Source organism: Humulus lupulus, chromosome 4 (genome assembly GCF_963169125.1).
Source record: "Humulus lupulus chromosome 4, drHumLupu1.1, whole genome shotgun sequence".
NCBI lineage: Eukaryota > Viridiplantae > Streptophyta > Magnoliopsida > Rosales > Cannabaceae > Humulus > Humulus lupulus.
In genome coordinates, this window is record NC_084796.1 from 3711992 (window position 1) to 3735637 (window position 23646).

Consider the following 23646-nt stretch of genomic DNA (forward strand, 5'->3'; position numbering starts at 1 on the left):
AAATACATGGAACAAAATGTTAAAGCCTCATCCGCCACACATCCTTCAGCTATGGACCCTTCAGGACGAGCTTTATTCCTGACGTAGTTTTTTAATTTCTTCATGTATCTTTCAAAAGGATAAATCCATCTCATAAATACCGGCCCATCCAATAAATACCGACAAATGCAAGACCAAATGTATCATTATGTCAAAAAAATCTGGAGGAAAAATCAACTCCATTTTGCATAAAGTGTGAATGACCTCCCTTTGAGCTTTCTCCATATCATTTACATTCAAGGTTCGCGAACATAATTGTCTAAAGAAATTACATAGTTCCATTATGGTGCCTGATATAGATTCTGGAAGAAACTTGCGGATACCCACTAGAAGTAATCGTTGCATTATCACATGACAGTCGTGTGACTTCAACCCAATGATATTTGAGTCATTATCAGTAACTTTCTTCTTCAAGTTCGAACAAAAACCATCTGGTAGTTTAACACCTTTTAGAAATTGAAGAAATTCTTGCCTATCTTCAGGAGTCAACACGTAGGGAGCATGTGGTTTCATTAACTTTTTATTCTGATCTTCATATATCCACAATGCGTCCCTAACTCCCATATTCTTTAGATCATGTCTTGTATTTGTAGTGTCTTTGGACTTATCGTTATCCAAGATAGTACCAAGGACACTGTCACAAACATTCTTCTCAACATGCATAACATCTATGTTGTATTTTAACTCATTCGTACTCCAGTAGTCAAGTTCATAAAATATGCTTTTTTCCTCCAGTTACTATCCTCCGCACCTCTTTTTTGTATGAAAAGATCAGAATTGAGCAAATATGTAAGAAACATGCTAGCAAAGAAAGGTAGCTGGCAACATAAATACTAGCTCAAAGAAAATCAAAATCACGACACACTTTGAAAACAGAAAGATTGGGTAACTTTCACTGCTTTTATTCTTTTTTAATATCATCATTTCTCAGTTCTTTATGTTTAATGTTTTTATTCTTTTGAGTATATTTTTGTTTTATAGTGAAAAATCAGCTTGTTTGAAGACACAATTACAATGACCCTCATTTGTTTCATTAGTTTTACTAATACAATTTTGTTTTTGTTGTTTTAGGATGGAAATGGAGGCACTTAGAAAAGAAGCAGATCCTAGGGGGAGTTGGTGGACTTATCAAGGAAGGGGTATCGATTTGTAGTTAAATACTTATTTATTTATTTTTAAACAAAACCAATAAATAATAATTATTTATAAAAAAATAGAAGAGAAAGGGAACATACACAGTAAGCAACAGAAAGGGAACATACACGATGGGATTTTTTGTTTCTTACATTCCTCTCTTTTGCAACATCTCCCCTACATGTAATTACACATTTTCAAGGAGAATATTTTTTATAGACTGATCCGAAACTTAGGGATTTTTGGCTTATTTGAGATTTTTTTTAGAAACGAGGCTATGAGGTTCAACATTGAAAACACAATTGAGAAAGAATAAGAGGAAGAACAGACGGGTAGGGAATTCCCTCTGTTATCATATATTGAGTTTCATCTACAGAGTATATATATATATAAAAAGAATATATAAATAATAAGGAGAAGAAACATACTTACCGAGACCAGTCCAAGATTGAAGCGACGAAAGCCCGTCTGAGTCTGCCGTGAGCTCCGCCAGCCTCCGCTTGTGCTGCTGCGTACGTTCTACTGTGGAGAGGGAGAGATGGACAGACGTGAACGGCGGCCCAAAGATAGATAGATGAAATGGTTATGTTTTAGGGTTGATTCCTTGTAACGTGTCGACTATTAGCGACGACACGTCGCCGCAGATATTTTTTTAATCAACGTGTCGAATATTAGTGGCGACACGTGTCGCCGCTATTACATAATATGTCGTCGCTAATATCCCGTTGGAGGGAAATTTCCCACTTTTTTTAATGGTATTTTAAAATTATTTCCCATTTCTTTTATGGCATTTTAAAAATATTAGTGGCGACAAATGTCGCCGCTAGTAATATTTTTAATAAAAAAAATAACTGTCTTATATCAGCGACGACTAAGCTTTTGTCGCCGCTAATAATGTTATTATCAGCGGCGACCCGCCGCTATTAATGTTGTCGCTAAAGAGTGTATTTCTTGTAGTGACACTCTCAATGCTCAGAAAAAAATTCTATTATTACTATGGTGATTTTTTCTTTTCTATCAAAAAATGTTTTTTTGATAACCCTTATGCAGAAGAAGACGATCTGTATAAAACGGTAAGAAAGACGTTTTTCAAACATGGGGGGAGGAAAAATAGGATCACCATTTACTGCTTCCAAAAAAAACTGTTTTTAGAATTAATTAATAAATAAATAATAAAAAATATTTATTTTATTAAATAATAATTTTTTTCTCACAAAAAATAAAGTACGACACCACACCACCCACCCACCAGCCAGCTCGGCTCGGTCGGACAGACGGCGGCGGCGGCCGCGCATGTGGTGGTCAAGTGTGTGAGTTCTCACCCATGCACACAAAATTGGGTACCCCTTGGGGCACACCCCAATGCATGGCACTTGCAACTTATATACACTCCTAGAAGAATGTTTCAATTCCATGTAGGACTTTTCCCATATCACACACAACTATACTTTTTCCAATATTTTTAATAATTCATTTAAAGAAAAAAAAAGTTCCAACAATCCCTACTTGAATTTATTAAAAAAAAATTCTCGAGCAATTTCAAAATCTATAAGATTGTGCATAAACAAATGTATCTTTCGATTTGAACATTTGCGTAGTGAATACAATTTAGATTATACTAGAGTGACACGTAGTCTTGAACTCTATTTCTAACATCGTACCACGCACCAACCTTTCAAGGGTGTAATAAAAAAGCCCGTGCGTTAATGGCCATGCACGTCTATCCCAGTATAGTGAATGCTCTAGAAATTTTGCCCAAATTCCATAGGAAGCGGCCCCACGTCCACATTCACATAGGTGAGTCTATCAAGAGTACTCCTGTAGCTCGGTACTCCACTCCACATAGAGTATAAATCTCATTAAGAGTTTCTATTACCTCATCCTCTCATCGCTTCAGGAATTCATGCTTCTATATGCTTTAATGGAAATAGCATGATCCAACTCGTATCACTTCACAACTTGTTATTACCCATTGAACCTAGTTCTTGGGATCTCCAGTCTTTAGGTTGGGTTACCATCATGAGTGATTCATCATTCTAAGGGCAATAGTCCCATTCCCTTCGATGTTTTATGGACTTTCTCTCTAGCTAAGCCTTTCGTCAAAGGATCTGCTAAGTTATCATCAGTGCGTACATGATCCACTATAATAGCTCCTACTTAGAGAAACTCTCTAACAGTACTATGCTTACGACGTATCTGTCGTCTCTTAGCGTTGTAATAACAGTTCTTATTTTTTGCAATAGCCGCAATACTATCGCAGTGGATCAACACAGCTAGTATAAGTTTTTCCCATAAAGGGATCTCAGCTAGCAGGCTTCTCAGCCAACCTGCTTCTTCACTAGCTATAGCTAGTGCTATCATTTCAGACTCCATGGTGGATTGTGCCAAAATAGTCTGTTTCTTAGATTTCCAAGAAACTGCTCCACCAACTATACTAAAGATATAACCACTTGTTACTTTGGAGTCATCAGACAAAGTGTTCCAGTCTGCATCACTATAACCTTCAAGAATAGTTGGAAACTTCTCATAATGTAGTCCAAGGTTCATGGTTCTCTTAAGGTATCTCATGACCCTTTCAATAGCATGCCAATGCTCTATACTAGTGTAGAGTCCAAGAACTTTACTTAGCTAATTATTTAGTAGTATTATAGTATGTATAGTATTATCTTTGTAACTGTGGATTTTTGGTTCAGACCGGGAATTATTTGGACACTCATAGTAGTACTTGTAGATTTTCTAAGTTTAACCTATAGTCTAAGAATATTAAGTTTAACCTAAGGTTTGATTATATGACTGATATTAAGGATAATATTTATTATACTATAAGGTTTAGATAAGAACTAATAGGATTTTAAGCACATGTTATGAATGGGTGATTAAGAATTAAGTATTTTGAGGATTAAATTTAATAAGGGTAAAAGTTTGAATGCTATAAGGTCAGTCAGCAGCTTTGAATACGTTGAAGGCTTAGTCAAGGCTGTTTACTCCATTCAAACTTAGCTAAAAATGTGTAATTTCGTGTTTAATTAATCAGCGTGTGCCGATATATCGCAGCACGTAGATACGGAAAACACGAGACGATGCACGATTGCCTCGAGCATACTGGCCCAGGCGATATATCGCCTACAGGGGGCGATATATCGCCTCCTTCAATATGTTTTGAAAGTTTTTGAATTCTTTTTCCATTCAGCCATTAAACCTCTTGATAAGTCCAGCATCTTTTTGAACGAGTCTTCAGCCTCTACTGAACGATTATTCAAATTATTTTCACCTAAAAAACTATTATTTTTATTCAAGTAAAATCAAGATCCTTTCATTCCTAAACTCTATAAATAGGACCTAGTACCTAGCCATTATTCATCTTTTTCTCTAAGTTCAGAGGCTGCAAGTGCTAAGTGAGTGTGAGAGTGTAAACACCTGGTTTGGGGAAAATCATAAGCTTGATCCTCATAAGCTTATCAAACACTTTGGGAAGTAAGGTTCTATAGTATTTCAGTTTGTGGTGTAGTGTTGCTTAAATTTTTAATACACGCAAGTGCACGTATCATACAAGTAGTACTCACACAGGTGAGGTCGAACCCAAGGGAATTGTAGCTAAGTACCAACAAAATTGGATTTATATTTCTATTTGGCTACAATAAAATTTGGTGTTTAAATAATAATGCAGAAACAAAATAAGCAAAATCAACAAATAAGAAATTAAGGGTTTAACAATGGATGCGAAGATAGGGATATGATTTCAATTGCTTCGATTACCCAATTGTTAACGCTAGTTGACTATTCTTCTTCTTTCAATGAAATGATAGATTATAAAATTACCTAAACTCTTTTCAGATCATTTAGGTCCTAAATTGCATTGTCAACTATTGCATTTATGAGATAGCACAACAATCAATTCGCATTGAGTAATAATCTATAAGTCACATAAGCTATGCGAATACTTTCGTTTCGCATCAAAACCTATGTTCATACACTTAGAGCATTCCTAATATTCACTTTTCAGATTTCACATTAGGATCATGAATCATGCTCAAGGTGATCAATCTCAAACATACATTAAGCATAAATATGAACAAATTTCATAGACAAGCGAGAAGAAATAATCAATAGCATTAACGATGGGATAATTTCAGTCAATATCCATCAAATCCCTAATAAGAGTTTAGTTCATCATCTCAAAATTCAAATCCATAATCAAACTAAACAATAGCATAGGAAAATCAAAGAAAAAGAGGATGAAACTAGATGGGGAGTTGTCGGAGATCGCCCACGCTTGCTCCAAAATCCGTCTTCTCTTGTCTTTTCTCTCCTTTTTGTCTGTTTTCTCGTCCAAAATCGCGATCCCCATTTCAGAATGAAGACCTCATTCTATATTCTCCCCATAATGACGAAATTGCCCTTAAAATTATGAAGTGTACGGCCGATAGCGCCGCGGCGCCAATTCCTGCGCCGCGGCCCTAATAGGCAAAGGCAAAATCTCGAGTCTCTGGAAAGGGGCTCGCCGCGGCTCTAATACGCACTAGCGCCGCGGCCCTAATTGAAATTTCAGCATAATCCATTCCAAATGCTTGATTTCTACACAATCCACTCCAAATGCCCAAAGCATAAGCTTAACCTGAAATCAAGCAAAAACAAGCATAATTCCGCTCCAAAAACACAAGAACCATTAAAAAGACACTGATAAAGACACTTGAAAAGATAGGCTAAAATTAGCCTAACATGTAGATTGGTCTTACAAGTCTTTAAGGTAACCCAAAACTATAGTTCATTGGTTTTATGTTATTTTCTTTCTCATAGCCTTCTACTCAGTCTTCTAATCTCATTCTTATTTTGGTTAGGAAATCTAAGTTCTTGAGCACATAAGTTTAGGTAAGTATGTTTCTCAATGGTTTAGTCTTCCCATTCCTTTTCATCTCTTTTTCTTCATTAGACTCACTTTTTTTCATAATGGTTATTAGGAGTGTTCCAAAGTCCCAACACTGTCCACATATCCCGGTAACTTTGGTAAGGAAAATAGGATAGAAATGCATATGTTATATGTTTTATATGTTTCTTATGTTATGATAAGTGTTATGAAATGTGTATGTTTGTAGGCTTGGGCATATGACCCATATGACTAACAAGACCCCAAATAGATTATGGGCATATGACCTACTTAGCTAGTAGGACCCCACTAATCTCATGGGCATATGACTTGTTTAGTCTATGGGACCCCAAGTAATAATGGCCATTATAGTATGTGTATGATTAAGTGTTATGTTATGTCTTTATATTTCTTATGAAATTTATGTTTATGAACTATATGTTAGATTTTCCTTGCTGGGCATTAGGCTCATTCCTTTTTGTTTATATGTGTAGGAAAATAGATGTAGTGAGATTGTGTATCGGTGATGAACGGATTCAAGGAGTCGAGAGTTCGATTTCGAGGATGTAGTTGTTTATTTATGGTCTTTATATGTATTTTCCACACTTACTGTGTAATCCCTTTATTTTATAAATCATGTTATGTTTTGTTTTTCAAACAATGGGATCCCATATCCTTCTTGGTATTTATGTAAGTAACTCTTATTTCTATAAGTTTTCTAATAAAATTATGGTATTTTCGCAAATGTAAGTTTTAGTAAAAATTTGTATGTATAGTTTCGTTAATGGTCCAAGAGTCTAGAATAGTTGGGTCATTACAACTAGGTCTGCTAGTAAACCTGCACAATAATCCCACGACATAGGCAATGTCGGGTCTCGTACAATTAGTGGCATATCGAAGACTGCCAATGATGCTCGCATAGTTAGATTGTCTTACACCGTCACCAGAGTTCTTAAATAATAACTTTACACTTGGATCATATGATGTACAAGCAGGTTTACAATCAAAGTAATTGTATTTCTTTAGAATCTTCTCAATATAGTGAGATTGATCCAAAGAAATTCCCTTTTCAGACCTAGTAATCTTAATACCAAGGATTACATTCGCTTCTCCGAGGTCCTTCATATCAAAGTTAGCACACAACAAAGATTTCACAGCATTCACAGCAAGAATATTCGAACCAAATATGAGCAAGTCATCCACATAGAGACATACAATAGTGCAAATGTCATTCTCATATTTATAATAAATGCATTTGTCACTTTCATTCACTTTAAACCCATGTGAGATAACTAAATTTTCAAAATTCTCATGCCATTGCTTAGGTGCCTGCTTAAGACCATACAAAGATTTATATAACTTGCAAACCTTATGTTCCTGGCCATGGATCACAAATCCTTCAGGTTGATCCATATAGATCTCTTCTTTTAATTCACCATTCAAAAAAGCAGTCTTAACATCCATTTGGTGTACAACTAGATTGTGAATGGCAGTTAGGGAAATCAAAACTCTAATGGATGTTATCCTTGTAACAGGTGAAAAAGTGTCAAAGAAATCTATATTTCTCTCTGCCTAAAACCCTTGGCTACCAAACGAGCCTTGTATTTTTCAACAGTTCCACCGGGTTTCAATTTCTTTTTCAAAATCCACTTACAACCTATAGGTTTACAACCAGGAGGTAAATCAACTAAGTGCCACATTTTGTTAGACTCAAGAGAGTCCATCTCATCATTTATTGCTTCTTGCCAGAGGTCAGCATCTAAAGAAGACAAGGCTTCTTGGAGGTTAGCAGGATCCTCCTCTAATGTATAGACACGGAAATCAGAACCATAATCTTTAACAACTCTAGTTCTCTTACTTCTCCTAGGTTCTGATTCTCTATCCTCAATATGTTCATTATTCCTAATCGTAAGAATGTTGCTAGTAGATGCACCCCCACTATTTCTCAATTTACAAAGAAATCTATGTCCATAAAAATCAGCATCATTTGATTCCACAATAACATGCGCATTTAAATCATAGAACCTATATGCTTTACTATTAATTGCATATCTGATAAATACACATTCATAGGCTCTACTTGCTAGCTTAATTCTCTTAGGATCAGGAATACGAACATAAGCCAAACAACCCCACGTTCTAATAAGACAGGTTAGGTTGGTTATTTTTCAAGCTCTCATAAGGTGAAACTTTACTCTTAGACTTAGGAACTCTATTCAACTCATAACAAACAATCAAAATAATTTCACCCCACCAATGAGATGCAGCACCAAAATTCAATAAAGTAGCCACAACAGATTCAGTAAAAGTTCGATTCTTTCTTTCAGCTTTACCGTTCATTTCAGGTGAATAAGGTGCAGTGGTTTCGTGTACAATGCCATGTGAATTATAAACTCAATAAACATGCTTGAATCATATTCTGAAACTCTATCACTACAAAACCTTTTAATTTTCTTATTAAATTGATTCTCAATTTCTGACACAAATAATTTGAACATGTCAAGCGCATCACTTTTATTTTTCATTAAGTACACATAAGTAAAGTCAGAACAATCATCAATAAAAGTGATGAAATAACGTTTACCATTCCTAGTTAATGTTCCATCAAGTTCACAAATATCTGATTGAATTAAATCTAAAGGCTCAGATTCTCTAGTAACTGATTTATGTGGAGTCTTAGTTATTTTTGCTTGACTACAAAAATCATATTTTTCAAAATCGTTATCTGACACTTTAGGAATTAATCCAATGTTACTCATGTTCTTAATGATGCGCTTATTAACATGACAAAGTCTAGCATGTCAAACATTAAAATCACACAACATATAAGCAGAAGGAGAAACTTTATTGAATTCAACATTTAACTTAAACATGCCATCAGTAGCATAACCCTTCCCAACAAAAATACCATTATTAGTGATGGTGTACAAATCAGCCCCAATAGTTTGAGTAAACCCAGCCTGATTAAGCAGAAAACCAGAAACCGGATTCTTTCTCATCTCAGGAGTATACATTACATATTTGAGTAATAAAGTCTTTCCTGAGGTTAACTTAAGCTCCACATTCCCAATCCCAGCAACAATAGTGGTGTGAGAATCTCCCAACAACACTTTCTTATCATCAGCAGCAGTGTATGTTTTAAACATAGCATGATCATAGCAGACATGGCGAGAAGCGCCAGTGTCTACCCACCACCCATCTGATCCACCAATAAGGTTGATCTCAGAAATCATAGCTGTAAAAGCTTCTTTTGTCAAGTTAGCCTACGGAGCAGTGCTTGGCTTGTTCCTACACTTGCGTGCCATATGACCTGGCTTGTTACAGTTGTAACAAAGGAATTGTCCAGAGTCATTCTGTTTAGGTGGAGTCTGCTGCCTTCCATGTTGGTTCCCGTTATGGTTCCAACTCTGATTGTTGTTTTGAGGAGTGTTCTGGTTGTTGCGGTTGGAATTTGAATTCGAGTTGCGGTTCTGATTCTTAAAATTTTTTCCATTTGGCTTCAGAACCGCAGGTGTGGATTCTTGGGGTTGCTGTTAGAGACAACAAGCACATCTTCTTTTTGGTCTTGTTTCCTTGCTTCCTCCTTGATACAAAGGCGGGTGATCAAACTCTCTAAGGAAAATTCCTTAGTCTTATGCCTGAGAACATTTTTAAAATCCTTCAAGGAAGGAGGTAATTTGTCAATTAAAACATCAACTTGAAACTATTCATCAAGGGATATACCTTCTGAGATAATCTCACGTGCAATTTTCTGAATTTCGTGAAATTGGGCCTCCACAGATTTATCGTCCATCATCTAATACTTCAGGTAGCGACTAACAGCGTATTTTTTAGTCCCCGCCTCTTCTGTATCATATTTCTTTTGCAGCGCCTCCCAAATTTCCTTCGCTGACTTTTTTGAGTTATAATAGTCATAAAGATCATCAGATAAACCGTTAGAATGAAATTCTTACATAGGAAATCATTTTCCACCCAGGAGTCCAAGTCCTTCTATTGCTTCTCGCGTTCAGTCTCCTTGTCTTTGTCAGTTGAGGCTTCAGAGACAACCGACTTCAGAGCAGTGAGTACAAACGCAACCTTCTTCATGGTCAGATAAAAGAGTATCTTCTGTTTCCAACGCTTAAAGTGCAAACCCTCAAAACGAAATGGCTTGTTAATATCAACAAAGGCAGAACCAGAAAAATCATCGGTAGAAGCCATAGTAGAACAGAACGTCTTAAAATTGATATTCCTCAATGTGAAAATAAAATTGGAACGAAATTACCGATCAATTTTTCTGGCTGAGTCGCGGACAATGTCGCTCTCTTTAAGACGTTTCGCGGCTCTGCCCTAAGTGTGCACGACAATCTATCAACCACGCCGTCCCCAAGATAAAACAACCTATGTATACGATTCCTCTGCACCGAAAGACTTCGGTCTCTTTACACTCAATGCTTATAGAAAATTCTATTATTACTACGGTGATTTTTCTTTTCTATCAAAAAATGTTTTTCTGATAACCCTTATGTAGAAGAAGACGATCTGTATAAAACGGTAAGAAAGACGTTTGTCAAACGTGGGGGAGGAAAAATCAGATCACCATTTACTGCTTAAAAAAAAAAAACTGTTTTTAGAATTAACTTGAATAATTTCACTCCTACCAGAATGACATGAACTTGTTCTTAAGTTAAAAATTAGTGTCTTTATTAGTGAAAAGATCCATTATGCTTCTTGAAAGTTGATGCATTAAGTTCTGTAGAATCATGGTCGCGCCGCTTTTCTTTTGTAGCGAAACTAAGCCTTTTCTTTAGTTTTCTTTATTGAAAGATTAACAAATTGGAGCTCTTATTTTCTTTTGGAAAAAATCTGGCATGTCATCTTTAAAATCTGAAAAATGCCATGGTAGTTTTAAGTTTAAAAATGTGAAGATGTAAAACGTTTTTATGAATGTTGCTAAAGTTTTATGTGATCTTTCTGAAAGATTTTGATGCAGTATATTATCAAAATTTAAAGCTACAACAAGGGAAATGATTGCTGCACGGAAAGGAGCAAAACAATTCTGCTATTACTTTGGATTTCAATGGCATATACTGATATACACCTGCTTTTATTGTAATCGTACAGAATATGGAAATACTACATATTTTATTATTTTAAAACAAAGTAGAAAAGATTGGAAGCCAAAGAAGTGAAGTTGATAAACAATTTTTTTGCCTTTTCTCTTTTGATATTTGATACACAGGTGGTTTTTCATCTACAGATCTGCAAACAATGAAAAGCACAAGTTTTGTTATGTTATTAAACTTTAGCTCAGACGTATCATGCAACTAACATCACTTTCACTAATGTGGACTTGAAACTAGTACTGAAAAATCTCTAAATTACACTAAAATATTATAATTAAACCGTATATGATAAACGAAGTTGGAATTGAATGTCCATAAATACTAAACCATATATAGCAGATACATACTCATACAAGTGACTTTTGTAGCTGATGAACAAGGGTGTGACTGGATCATTTCTCATAAATCTTACCCAAACGCAGATTTTTTATCAACCGAATCTTCTTCCAATCTGCACCGATGTCCTTTCTGCACCTCATTAACAAATTGTCACACTCCTCAATCTCTAGTGTCTCTAGAAACTGAAGCTTACGAATTGCTTTTGGCAGCGATTTCAAACGGGGGCATAGTGAGATGACAAGTTTTTCTAGATTTTGGAGTTCGCCTATCCATTCCGGAATTTCCTCAGTACCACAGCGCCAGAGGTGGAGTTCTCGCAAGCTGAGTACATGTTGAAGCCTCTCAGGAAGACTCACCAGGTTTGGCAGACAGTCGAATCTCAGGAACTGTAAGCTTTTCAGATTTCGCCACTCAATCTCATCAGCTTGGAAGTCCTCGATGCCTACGATCCTCAGAGCCTTTAACTTGGAGAGAGGAAGAGATGTCGACGATGATGGTGCTTCTTGTTCTTGGGGTACAGTTTTCTGGTTTAAGGTGAGTTGAAATGGCTTCCAACAAGTTGAGTCCAGAGCCAGGCCTTCCTCTAGAGTCGGAAACAGTGGCATGGATGTCAAAGCAGGGCAATCCTCAATAACTAATTTGGAGAGACAAGGAAACGAAGGCAGCTCTTCAATGTCGACTTCTTTTCTCCACCAACTGCGTAGCTCAGGTAGTTCTGTGAGCCAGAGTTCATCAAGGGAAGGAAAGAAGGGTGTGCCTATGCCTAATGAACAACCACTGTCCAAAATGTATTTTAGTGTGATGAGTTCGTCCAATATCAGTACCTTAAGACTCGTCAACTGATCGAGTGGTGGTAGGATTTGACAATTCACGCATCTCCTCAGTGAAAGTTTGACCAGATTGCTAGGACTACAGCTTGCAGAAAATAGCTTTTTACCCCTAAAACCTTGAAGAGTAAATTCATCAAGAGCTAATAACAAGTCATCACTCTCTAGTGGCTTTTCGTTCTCATCAGATTGAGGTGCATTACTTTCCCATTCCAACGACAGTGACTTAACTTTTGATATTACATTCAAATATTTCTTCATATCAAAATTTTGGTATCCCAAATTTTTAATATGAACCTCTTTTCTCCACCTATTCAGTCCAATATTTGGAGAGGTGTCTTCAGTTACAGCAAGCTGTGATAACATTTGAAGATTAGGCAGTTGAGTGATGCCTCGGGGAAGAGTAGTCAGATTGTAGCATCCATCTATCTCAAGATACCGTAGATTGATCAAGTTTTCAAAGCCTCTTGGCAACTTCTTAAGCCCGAAACAAGATGACAGTTTCAGAGTTTGCAAGTTTACAAGCTGGGTGATTGAACTAGGCAGCTCTACTATATCCTCATTTTCAGAAAGATCAAGGTACTTCAAAAGCTTCAACTTTTTAATAGAAGATGGTACTCTGCTTATCCCCAAAGCATGCATATCTAGCGATCGTAAAAATATGAATCTAGAAACAACAACATCAAGAAGTTGATTACCTTCTATTCTTTCCTGTTTATGTAGTAGAACTATCGATCGTATATTCTTTGCTTGCATTAGCAGAACATCAAGTAAACTCAAGCCCTGAAGTGAGACATGAAAATATCTTCCAATGTTAGCACCAAGATCTGAGTATGAGTTATTTAACATTCTGCACTGGTTCTCAGCTACCAGCATTGCAAGTCGATGCACTGAACGATGCATTTTAAATTTGATCACCCTCTCCCTCACATCTGTTTCAGATTCTAGGAAGAAGCCTCTTCTTAGTAAATCCAAAACATAGCCATAACCAGCATCCTCTAGAGACTGATCTTGAGTCTGTGGCTCAATAAAGCCTTGCGCCATCCACAGTTTTATTAGTGTTTGGACATCATACTCGTGACCTTTCTGATATAAGCTACAGTAAGCGAAACAATGTTTTAGAGGTGAAGGAAGGTGTTCATAGCACAGCATTCGCAGTGCGTGAAAATCACCCTTTAGTATGGTTCGAAATTCAGTTTCGTAGAGCATTTGCCACTCTACTTCTGAGCTTTCTGTACTTAACATGGCTGCTACCATTTTCACCAGAATAGGGAGTCCATTGCAGAAACTTAAAATCTCCTTTCCAACTTCTATCTGGTAAGAGCTTTTAGGCTCTTCCCCAAAAGCCATTTTTTCAAATAAAAGCCAAGACTTCTCCTCATCATGATGCTTGCCTAATAAGTTATAACCTTCCACAGTACCTGTCATTTTAGCTACCATCTGAGATCGGGTGATGACTATTATCTTGCTTCCATTCGCACCCACATGTAAAAATTGTCTTAGCTCATACCATTTCTGATAGTCTTCATTCCACAACTCATTTAATACAACAAGGTACAACTTTCCTTTCAATGCATTTGTAACGAGGCTCTGCACCACTTCATAGTCAAGATTCTCTACCGTTTGATTAGTTGCTCGTACAAGTATAGCCGTCAAAATTTGTCTGACATCAAAGATTTCACCAACAGTTACCCAAATTCGTAACTTGAAATGAACTCGTACCATCTCATCATTGAACACTTGTTTGGCAAGCGCGGTTTTTCCAATTCCTCCGATGCCAACTATGGGAAGAACATCAATACTCTTCTTAGACCTGTTCGGATTCAACAAAGTTTCTAAGATTTCCTGTTTGTAGTCTCTAAAAAGAACCTCTTCTTTGACTACATCAACAGAGTGTTTTTCAGGCTTCATGATGACTTGTTTCTCACTAAGCTCCTCCAGATGAAAATCTCTTCCCTCAACTGCAATTTCTTCTAGTCTCCTCCTAATTTTTTGTATGTCCTTAGACATATTTGGAGCCAATGATGACATGAAATAATTACGTACCTGATTGGCCATTTGATTTCCAGTAGTCTTCATCAAACTCCGCCTCAAAGCTTCGGTAGACAACTCATCCACCAAGTTCTCCGCATCACAGAGTGCTTCTTCAAGCTCCATCATCCAATCACTGACATAATTGTCATGCCAACTCTTCTTATCTGCATCAAGAAGCACAAGAGCACGATCTTGAATGGTCTCCTTTAGTTTCATCAGGATTTCCTGGTGTGCACCCGAGAGGGATCCAATATGTTTCATTATTGTTTCTTCAGAACCCAGCAATTTGATGATCCTACCTGCAACAAGGGTGAGATTAAATCTTGCTGCAGCCATTGATTAAAGCAGAGCAAAAATTTTTGGAAGAGCTAGCTATTATTTTTGCTTAGGCTCGAGAAAGTTGAGACAATGTGACATTGGACTAACTTCAAGGATATTAGTCTTCATCTCAATTAAATCTTTTTTTTTTTGTTTTTTAACTTTTTTCCAACTTCTAACTTCTAACTTTATGTTTTAAACCATAAAAAGAAAAAAAAAAGAAAAAAGAAAAAAGAAAGCCAAGCCAAGCATCATATTAGTCTTCTTCTCTATTCTTTGTAAAATCTGGCCTTGAAATTTCTAGAGAAAGTAAAAAGTATTAAACAGTAGTTATTTGTAGTGATGATACTAGTTTCTTTTTCTTGACTATAAGCATTCAATCTACTATTATTTTTCTTTGTAGATGTTTCAAGAGTTTATTTTACTTTTTTGAGGGAATCTGTCACTTTATATCTTAACCATTATTGGGGCAACTTGCTAATATTGCAGAAAGGTGGCCATGGTCATCCAAAATCATAGTGGACACAGGAATAAGCAGAGAAAGACAAATCAAAATTTCATGAAGTTGACAGTGGTCCATTATTAAAGTTTCTCTGCCAGCCTAAAAAGAATAACACAACTTATCTTTTCAATAATTTTTGACAATTGAATTTAGCTTGATCCAAATGTCTAAAACTGATGTAAAAAGGAGTGCCTAAGGATTTTGGAACTTGCTAATCTTGAACTTGCTTGTGACTAAATTATCATTTGGAGTTATGATTATAACATATGGTGAAAGATAAAAGTTATTCAATTCCAGCTTTCATTCCTATTAGAATGAGGTTATGTAATTAAGTCATGTTAATAAACACATGAATTTTTTCTTAATTTGAAAATGGGCCAAGAGGATATCACTTTACATCAAAGTACATTTATGAGTTTGGCATTTATTTTGGTTGTCTCTTTGTGTCTTTATCTGTGAACTTTGTTGTGAAAGTGGTTCACTCCATATTATTCTGTTTTTCTCTGTTCATCTCTATGTTTTTTAGGCATGAAAACGAGCAACCGTTGATGCTGTGATTCTTAGACTAGGCTTATTCTTTTGTTTTTTGATTGGAAGATTAGCATTCAAAACTGTATGATCACTGGTTCTAGGTGCAGATCTTATTTTGTTTTGGAAAAAATAAGGCATACCACTTTTGAAATCTTAAAATTTCCTCGGTAGTCTTAACTTTTATGTTTGAAGATTTCAAGAAGTAAAAGTCTCCAAGAATGTTGTACAAGTTACATTATCGGATTTAGAAGACTTCTCAATGGTTACTAACTATAGATGAGTACTAACAATTATGATGATGAGGTTATATAGTAACTTGGTATAACAAGTCACCATCAGGTAAATATTTTTTTTCTACATTAATTTCGAATTTAGTTATTTATTTTGCCATAATTAAAGTTGTTTCTAAACAATGAAAGACACTAGCTATATTTAGAAATTAACATGTATTTGAAAAATGAAAAGTTTACTATATTATATTTTCATAATAAATACACGTTTTTCATCAGGTAACCCTTCTAATTGAAAAAATCAAAATTTATTTTTAGAAATATTAATTAACAACTATAAATATGGACCATGGACCATTGATCTTAATCTAATAGTTAATATTAAAGTAACCACTCATGGGTAGTAATAATTAAAAGTGCATCCATATATATATATATATACCCGCCACGTATGATTGTAGATGTACAAGGAAAGAAAGACTAGATATTTAACTCTTTCAAAACAAAGTACAGGAGGAGGTTGGAAACCAATAACACAAGGCCAAAGTTATCATATATTTTCTGTGAAGGGTATATAATCTAAAATTTAAGGAAACCCTTCTCTCTCAAGCTCTCAACAGTGTCTCTCAGGCTTACTTCTAAGGAAGTAAAGTTGATACCCAAAGCTTTTGCTTTCTCCTTTGATATTTGATACACAGCTGGTTTTTCATCTACAGATCTGCATATAATGAAAAATACAAGTTTAGTTCAAATAGAAATAAGGTGAACTTCAATTTATTTATATTTTTCCATAGAAATATATATATTTCTCTTACTTTTTTGGAATGTTTAAAGTAGGGTAGAGTTGTCCTATGATGAGCAAGGCCTCAGAAATAGGTACAACATGTCCAACTACACAATATCTTCCACTGGCTGAAGGAACTTCAAATGCTTGGATATGTGCTAATACAACATCTCTAATATCAACAAATCTATAGACTGAATCTGCAAAAGTTTGAGATCCTGCAGCCAAAGAAGAAAAAATAAGATTGTTTTCTATATCTTGAAAGATTAGCTGCTGAGATATACCATTTATTTGATTCATGATAATCTCTGCAGTGACATTAAGAGTTGGTTGTAACATAGGGCCAATCACAAATCCAGGATTTAGAGTGACCAAATCAATCCCATTTTCTTTAGCAAATTTTGAAGCAGCTTCTTCAGCTAAGATTTTCGAAAGAACATACCAAAGCTGTAGCAATGAAATTCAGGTATTATATATGTGATCATTTAGAGCTTACAAGTTATGATTCTCATGACTGTAACAATGAACATGAAAATGGAATAGTGGAAACACATTTACTCACCTTTGATTGCTCACAGAAAACTGGATCTGAAACCCAAGTCTCATCAACTAACACATCTGGTGTCAATGGTTTCCCACTGAACACAGTTGTGGTAATGGAAGAGGTTAAAACTACTCTTTTTAAAGAAGAGACTTTTGTGCATGATCTTAGGACGTTTATAGTTCCCTTCACTGCAGGATCAAGCAGTTCTGTCTGAAATGTTGACAACGCTTTTAAATCTTCATAAAAATGTTCTATATCCCATTAGGGTGATAATGTGGAAATATATAGCGGCTTCACTTTAAGCCCTACTAGTGGGGATCTTCAGTATTCTCGACTCGTGAATAGTTTTCGGCGCGATTTTTTTTTATGACTATGTATATTGTAGTTGTTTAGAGCATCCTCTAAATTTTCAGAAAATTCTGAATAGTTTACAGCCGAAAACTAGGTTCAAACATGTTGTTTTCCACGCGCATATAAAAATTAGTCCCGAGTGCAACAACATGTTTGAACCTAGTTTTCAGTATTGTAAACTATTCAGAATTTTCTAAAAATCGCGTCGATACTCTAAATAGCTACAATATACACGTTCATACAAAAAAATCGCGCTAAAAACTGTTCAAAGGTCGAGAACACTGAGAGTCTCACCGGTAGGGCTTAAAATGAAACCCTATAGGAGAATTTTCTTTTATATATATATATATATATAACATATGATAATGTAAGGTCATTATGTGAAAGAGGTAGAAAATGAGAACAAGACAAACTTTGTTTATATAATGAGGAAAATTAAGTTGGAAGATCAACCTTTGGGTCAGTGGGTGAAAGAAGTACAGGAGAAGCTGTGTGGAAAACACCTTCACATCCATCAACAATAGAATCAAAAGACCCTTCTTCTAATAAATCTGCTTTATACAAATGAAGTCTTTCCTTAGCTCCATCAAGTGAAACCAAGTGTTCTATTTTCCTTGGATCACCTATGCCAATACACACCCCAAATTAATATATATTTATATATATATGTATATGTATCAGATGACACGAACTTTAGGAAGAATATGATATTATTTATCATCAAAACTTGAATAGGCAAAATACTATTTACTGCTGAGAAGGCTAGATTCAAGATTCAAATGTTTATATTTTAAACAAACAAACTTAGATTGAAAATAATTGTCTAATATACTAACTTGGGTCACGAACAGAAGCTTTGACAGTGTAACCATGATGTAATAAGAGTTTGACCAAATATGATGCTATGTAACCAGAAGCCCCAGTTACACACACTACTTTCCCTGCTCCACTCATCTCCTCAGCTCAAGATTTTTGTGTGAAAACTCCAAGACTTGAAATGTCAGTGATGGAAGTTGATTTCTCTGTTGTGGTTAGATATAATACCAACTTGGCCGGCATAGATATATAGTGTCATCATTATATATGTTTTATCTATTTGTTCTATTTTCCTTCATGGAATATGGTTTCACGTACAAACAAGAAGAAAGTACTGTTAGAGTTATTATTTGAGGGCATTTTAGTCTTTTCTTAATTATTGTTATTTGATATCTTTTGCCATGTATAGTTTTGTAACCTGAATTCTTTTCTCTTTATTTTGCTATACACTCTAGCCTCCCTTTTTCTTATACTTCACTCCACTTCGCTATCTCTATTTGAGTTTTATGAATTGTATCTCTGCATAACTATCAAGTAACACCAAAAGCCACAAAACAAAAAGAAAACAACACTTGATATATAATCACTACAAACAACTTCAACAGTATGACTAAAAATTGGGCAATGTAAAGGTTATATAACTATTTGTTGTTAATTAGAATTGTTCCATTTTAAAAAAATTAGTTTATTTTTATATGATTAGTGTCTTAGAGAGAAAACTTCATAGCTTTGTATTTTCTTTCTGAATTAGCTGAACTGTTTAAAGGCTTAAGAAAATGTTATAATATATGCTTTTAATTTTATTAGATTACGAATTAATATAAGGAGCCGAATTCTTTTGCAGTAGTCTTATCCATACTTGGCTTTAGAAAAATGACATTTATGCAAACCTCAACACCTTGTCCTGTCCAGAAATAGGGCTATCTATACTCTGTTAAATAAAGCCTCGAGAGACTTTAATTTCTCCCAAAAATGAAATATTTATGGAGGTTTATTATAGAATTTCCTTTTAATTAGCACAAAGAACAGTCATCTAGATTACATCATCAACTGAAATTGCATAGAAAAAATAATAATTATAATAAATTGAAAACACATCTGTGATGATTAAAATTAAGAATCAAAGCACCAAGATGATTACAAGGCAGAAATACTGGGAGAGAAATCACTGCAGGAACATGACATAAATATTGTTTTTTGAAAACAAATAATTATATATAACTCCACTTGAGACCAGCTGTGAAGTGTGAACCAAAACCTGTCAATTTATATAAATGAGAAAAAAATATTGATCAATAAATATTTTTGTACAAATGAATATATCATCAGAAACTGAAGTTATACCTATAGCAGAAAAGAGTAACTGATTTAAGTACATGAGACTTAATGTAGAATTATATTTGCTAGATAGCTAAAGTAACTGATTTAAGTTTTAAATAGTGTAAACAAGCAGGAGAAACAAAGAGTGATACCAGTTGGAGCTGTTGTGGAAAGTTACAACGAATTGAAGTCATTGCCATTGCCATGGTCATTGTCATCCTCATCATCAATCGTCTGTTGGGTTGTGATCAATAATTGGCCATCACAGTTAGATATTTGCAAAAACTCTAGAGATGAAAATGGAGCATCCATTGGTTGAGACCTTTGGAGTAAAGGCATTAGTTGGCCACATTCTTCTATTTCAAGCTATCTCAAAGAGGGAAAAATATCAGGCAATGACAATTCGAGTCTCCTGCAGACGATAAATCGAAGTTTCTTGAGACGAGGAAAATCTTCGCCTTCAATAAACGACCACTCTCGAAACTCTTTCATGTAAGCAAAACTCAATCTCTCCAAAGATTTGAATGGCTTTGTATTTGTTGCAGCATGAGAATTGACACTAGTGGAATAATAAAACTCTGACTTTATTCTCACCACACTATCAAAACCTCGAATGGAAATGTCTTTAAGAGAAGGTAGTTGTCCCAACGGCGGCAAGAATCTACAATTTTTACAATTCCATAGAGTCACCCTCACTACATTAGAAAACAAAGGATCTCCAACCCAATTTGGATAACTGCTGCCTTTGTAGCCATTTATATAAAGTGCCTTCAAGTTCACATGAGGCTCAAGAGCACCAAGTAACTTTGTTTTCAGTTGAGTGTCATTATTAGTAGGTTCATGTCCATCACCCCACTCCAAAACCAGCTGACTAAGAAACTTCTTATTCTTCAAATTAGCCTCCAAAACATCCTCAACACTACTAACATTTTCTAGTCCCATAATACGAATGGTTCCATGAAGATTTGGAAGCTCTTTCAACAACTTAATGCCAAAATCTCTATTTTGTCCCACAACCTTACCAATCTGCAATGGCATCTCTTCTAATACAAATGGAACACAAAGATGTCGCAACTTAATTAAATTTCCTATATTAGTTGGTAGTTGAGTTAGTTTATAACATCTCTCCAGCAGTAGTGTCTCCAAATTATACAAATTACAAATTGTATTAGGTATCTCACAAATTTCTGGATAATCTAACTTCAAGTATCTTAAGTACTTCAAATTGCCTAATGAATTAGGTAACTTGGTCACAGAACGATCCGCCATAGATAGCACTCTTAAGCAACCTCTTGTGCTTAGCAATAATTCAAGCAAGTGCTCCATTCCAGAGGGAAAACACCATTTTTCTGACAACATTAGGAAGGTGCGCAAACCTTTAATTTGAGACAAATCCTCAAAAAATTCAGAGTCATGAGCCTGGCCTTTTTCTTGTCTATATGACAAATGACGAATCTTATGTGTACAGCTAGAAAGATTTGTATATTCATGCACTGCCAAACAAAATTCACCAGAGACAAACATAGCTAAATCATGCATCAGATCATGCATCAGAAAAATTGATTCATCCTTACTTGATGGTTGGAAAAACGATCTGGAGATCAGTTCTTTGAAGTACTCCTCTCCGACTTCTTCAATTCTCTTTTCCTTGTTATTAGAATGTAAGAGATCTTCAGCCATCCACAGTAAGATTATGTCTTCTTTTTCGAATTCATAATCTTTAGAAAAAATAGCACAATAAGCAAAACATGGTTTTAAATATGAAGGTAAATAAAAATAACTCATCCATAAAGCTGGAAGAATACCAACGCTTTTCCTATCATACAACTCCCATATATCATTGTTTAAAATGTCATCCCAATCCTCCTTATTTTGCTTCCCTCGTAAAAGACCACCAAGTGATTTTATTGCTAAAGGAAGACCCTTACATTTGTCAACAATTTGTCTACCAATTACATGGAGATCTGAGCATTCATCTGCGTCGTTGACATCAACAACAGAGGCACAATTGGCAAATAACCGCCAACTATCATCACAGGACACTCCTTTCAAGCAATGAATTGACCCAGTTTCCATAATTGATGCAACAATATTGCTGCGCGTTGTCACAATAATTTTGCTTCCACACAACCCCGATATAAAAGTACTTTTTATGACCTCCCAACGATTACGATCTTCATCCCAAACATCATCAAGAACTATGAGAAACTTCTTCCCAGTCAAAGCTATCTTTACTTTCTCTAAAAGCTCAAATCGCTCTTCAAGTTGGCATTTTTCAGAATTGGCCACTTTCTGGATAATTTTTTTTATCACTTTTGAACTATCTACTCTATCTTCATCTCCCACGGTAACCCAGACTTTCGTATCAAACTTTTGATTGACTCTTTGATCATTGTACACCAATTGAGCCAGAGTAGTCTTCCCTATACCACCCATTCCTACTATGGGAATCACACCTAATTTGTCATGACTAGATTCACCCGATAGTAGCAACTTAAGGATAGTTTTTTTATCATCATCCCTTCCATAAACATCACATTCTTCCACCAAAGGAGCACATACCCTCTCTGGATGATTTTGTTTTTTAATACGATTCAAACCCAGATCTTTATTCTCTAAATGAAGTTTCAATTTTCCGAGGATCACTTTTATCTCAGACTGTATTGCCCTATCAAAAGTAGTAAGAGGAGTTGAGATGAGTTGCATGAGTAGTACCTTATTACAACAAGTGTCTCGCAATGCTTCGGTGTTGATCTTATAAACCAAGTCATTTGCATCATAAATGGTGTCCTTGAGATCATCAATCCACTTCTTGACTCTTTGGTCTTTGATCAGCTTCTCCTCAGCATCAATGAGCAGTAGAGCAACCGAGGACACGGTGGTATTCAACTCCTTCACCACCTTAAGAATGGCCTCTTTTCCTTTGAAGAAGTCCTTCACCTCCGAACCCAACTTTTCAATCAACGGATTAAGGAAAGCACAGAGAAGAGCACCTCCAGCAATCTCAGCGGCCATGATCGAAAATTAATGAAAAGATTTTATCAACCCAAATGTTGCAGAGAGTTGAAAGCTGAGAAAAGCCGTTAAATGTGTTCCTCTAGTTTTTTTAATAATAGGTAACGTGGACCAATTTGCATCTTGCATAAAATAATTTTGTTGTTATTATTCATGTAAAATTAAAATTAAATAATTTTAATAATTAGTTGTGAGACATAAATTATAATTTTTTTTTTTAATGTGAACAGTTTTTGGTGCGACTTATTTTGTATGACCGTGTATATTATATAGTATCTTGCAAATTTTCAGAAAATTCCGAATAGTTTTCAGTATCGAAAGCTTGGTTCAACATGTTGTTACACGCGTGACTAATTTTTTTTATGCGCGTGGAAAACAACATATTTGAACCTAGTTTTCGATACTGTAAACTATTCGGAATTTTCTGAAAGTTTGCATGATGCTCTAAATAGCTACAATATACATGGTCATAAAAAAAAAATTGCGCTGAAAACTATTAATGGGTTGGAAAATACTGAGAGCCCTACCGGTAGGTCTTAAAGTGAAACTCCTATAAAAGAATTGTCCTATATATATATTAGGTAAAACTAATAAGAATAAAAATAAATACAATTAAAATTTACATCAATATGTATAACTCATATAGCATATTTTATCAATCTATAATATTGTTGTAAAATCAATTGAAAATAATAGATATTCAAACCTCATTCCTATTGTTATATTTGTGGCCTTTTTTCGTTTAATCATATAATTTAATCAATTATATTAAGGGAGAAAGTTGAGAACTACCCATTTTTAGGAGTAGTTAACTAAAATTAGACACTAAATATATTTAGTTGAACTTTACCCATTATTATCATGAGATTTCCCAAATTACCCTTATTTGAGCA

General features: G+C 35.2%; 3 protein-coding genes across 4 annotated transcripts; all 3 read right to left on the reverse strand.

Moving 5' to 3' along the window:
• Window positions 1-11112: 11112 nt before the first annotated feature.
• Window positions 11113-15059, reverse strand: LOC133829700 (putative disease resistance protein RGA3). The gene is made up of 2 exons (XM_062259467.1): window positions 11490-15059; window positions 11113-11278 (listed from the first exon to the last, which is right to left on the reverse strand). The coding sequence occupies exon 1, from the start codon at window positions 14676-14678 to the stop codon at window positions 11535-11537; it is 3144 nt and encodes a 1047-aa protein (XP_062115451.1). The 5' UTR covers window positions 14679-15059; the 3' UTR covers window positions 11113-11278; window positions 11490-11534.
• Window positions 15060-16378: 1319 nt separating this feature from the next.
• On the reverse strand, window positions 16379-18736 carry LOC133828776 (phenylacetaldehyde reductase-like). 2 transcript variants are annotated; one of them, XM_062258881.1, is made up of 6 exons: window positions 18439-18731; window positions 18056-18225; window positions 17270-17461; window positions 16992-17154; window positions 16739-16925; window positions 16379-16641 (listed from the first exon to the last, which is right to left on the reverse strand). In XM_062258881.1, the coding sequence occupies exons 1-6, from the start codon at window positions 18554-18556 to the stop codon at window positions 16503-16505; spliced, it is 969 nt and encodes a 322-aa protein (XP_062114865.1). In that variant the 5' UTR covers window positions 18557-18731; the 3' UTR covers window positions 16379-16502. The 2 variants fall into 2 exon arrangements, with proteins under 2 accessions (XP_062114865.1, XP_062114864.1); XM_062258880.1 differs by having other exon boundaries at window positions 16739-17154; window positions 18439-18736.
• A 609-nt stretch (window positions 18737-19345) lies between these two features.
• Window positions 19346-22447, reverse strand: LOC133829701 (putative disease resistance RPP13-like protein 1). Its single transcript, XM_062259468.1, has 2 exons — window positions 19891-22447; window positions 19346-19676 (listed from the first exon to the last, which is right to left on the reverse strand). The coding sequence occupies exon 1, from the start codon at window positions 22442-22444 to the stop codon at window positions 20105-20107; it is 2340 nt and encodes a 779-aa protein (XP_062115452.1). The 5' UTR covers window positions 22445-22447; the 3' UTR covers window positions 19346-19676; window positions 19891-20104.
• Window positions 22448-23646: the final 1199 nt, after the last annotated feature.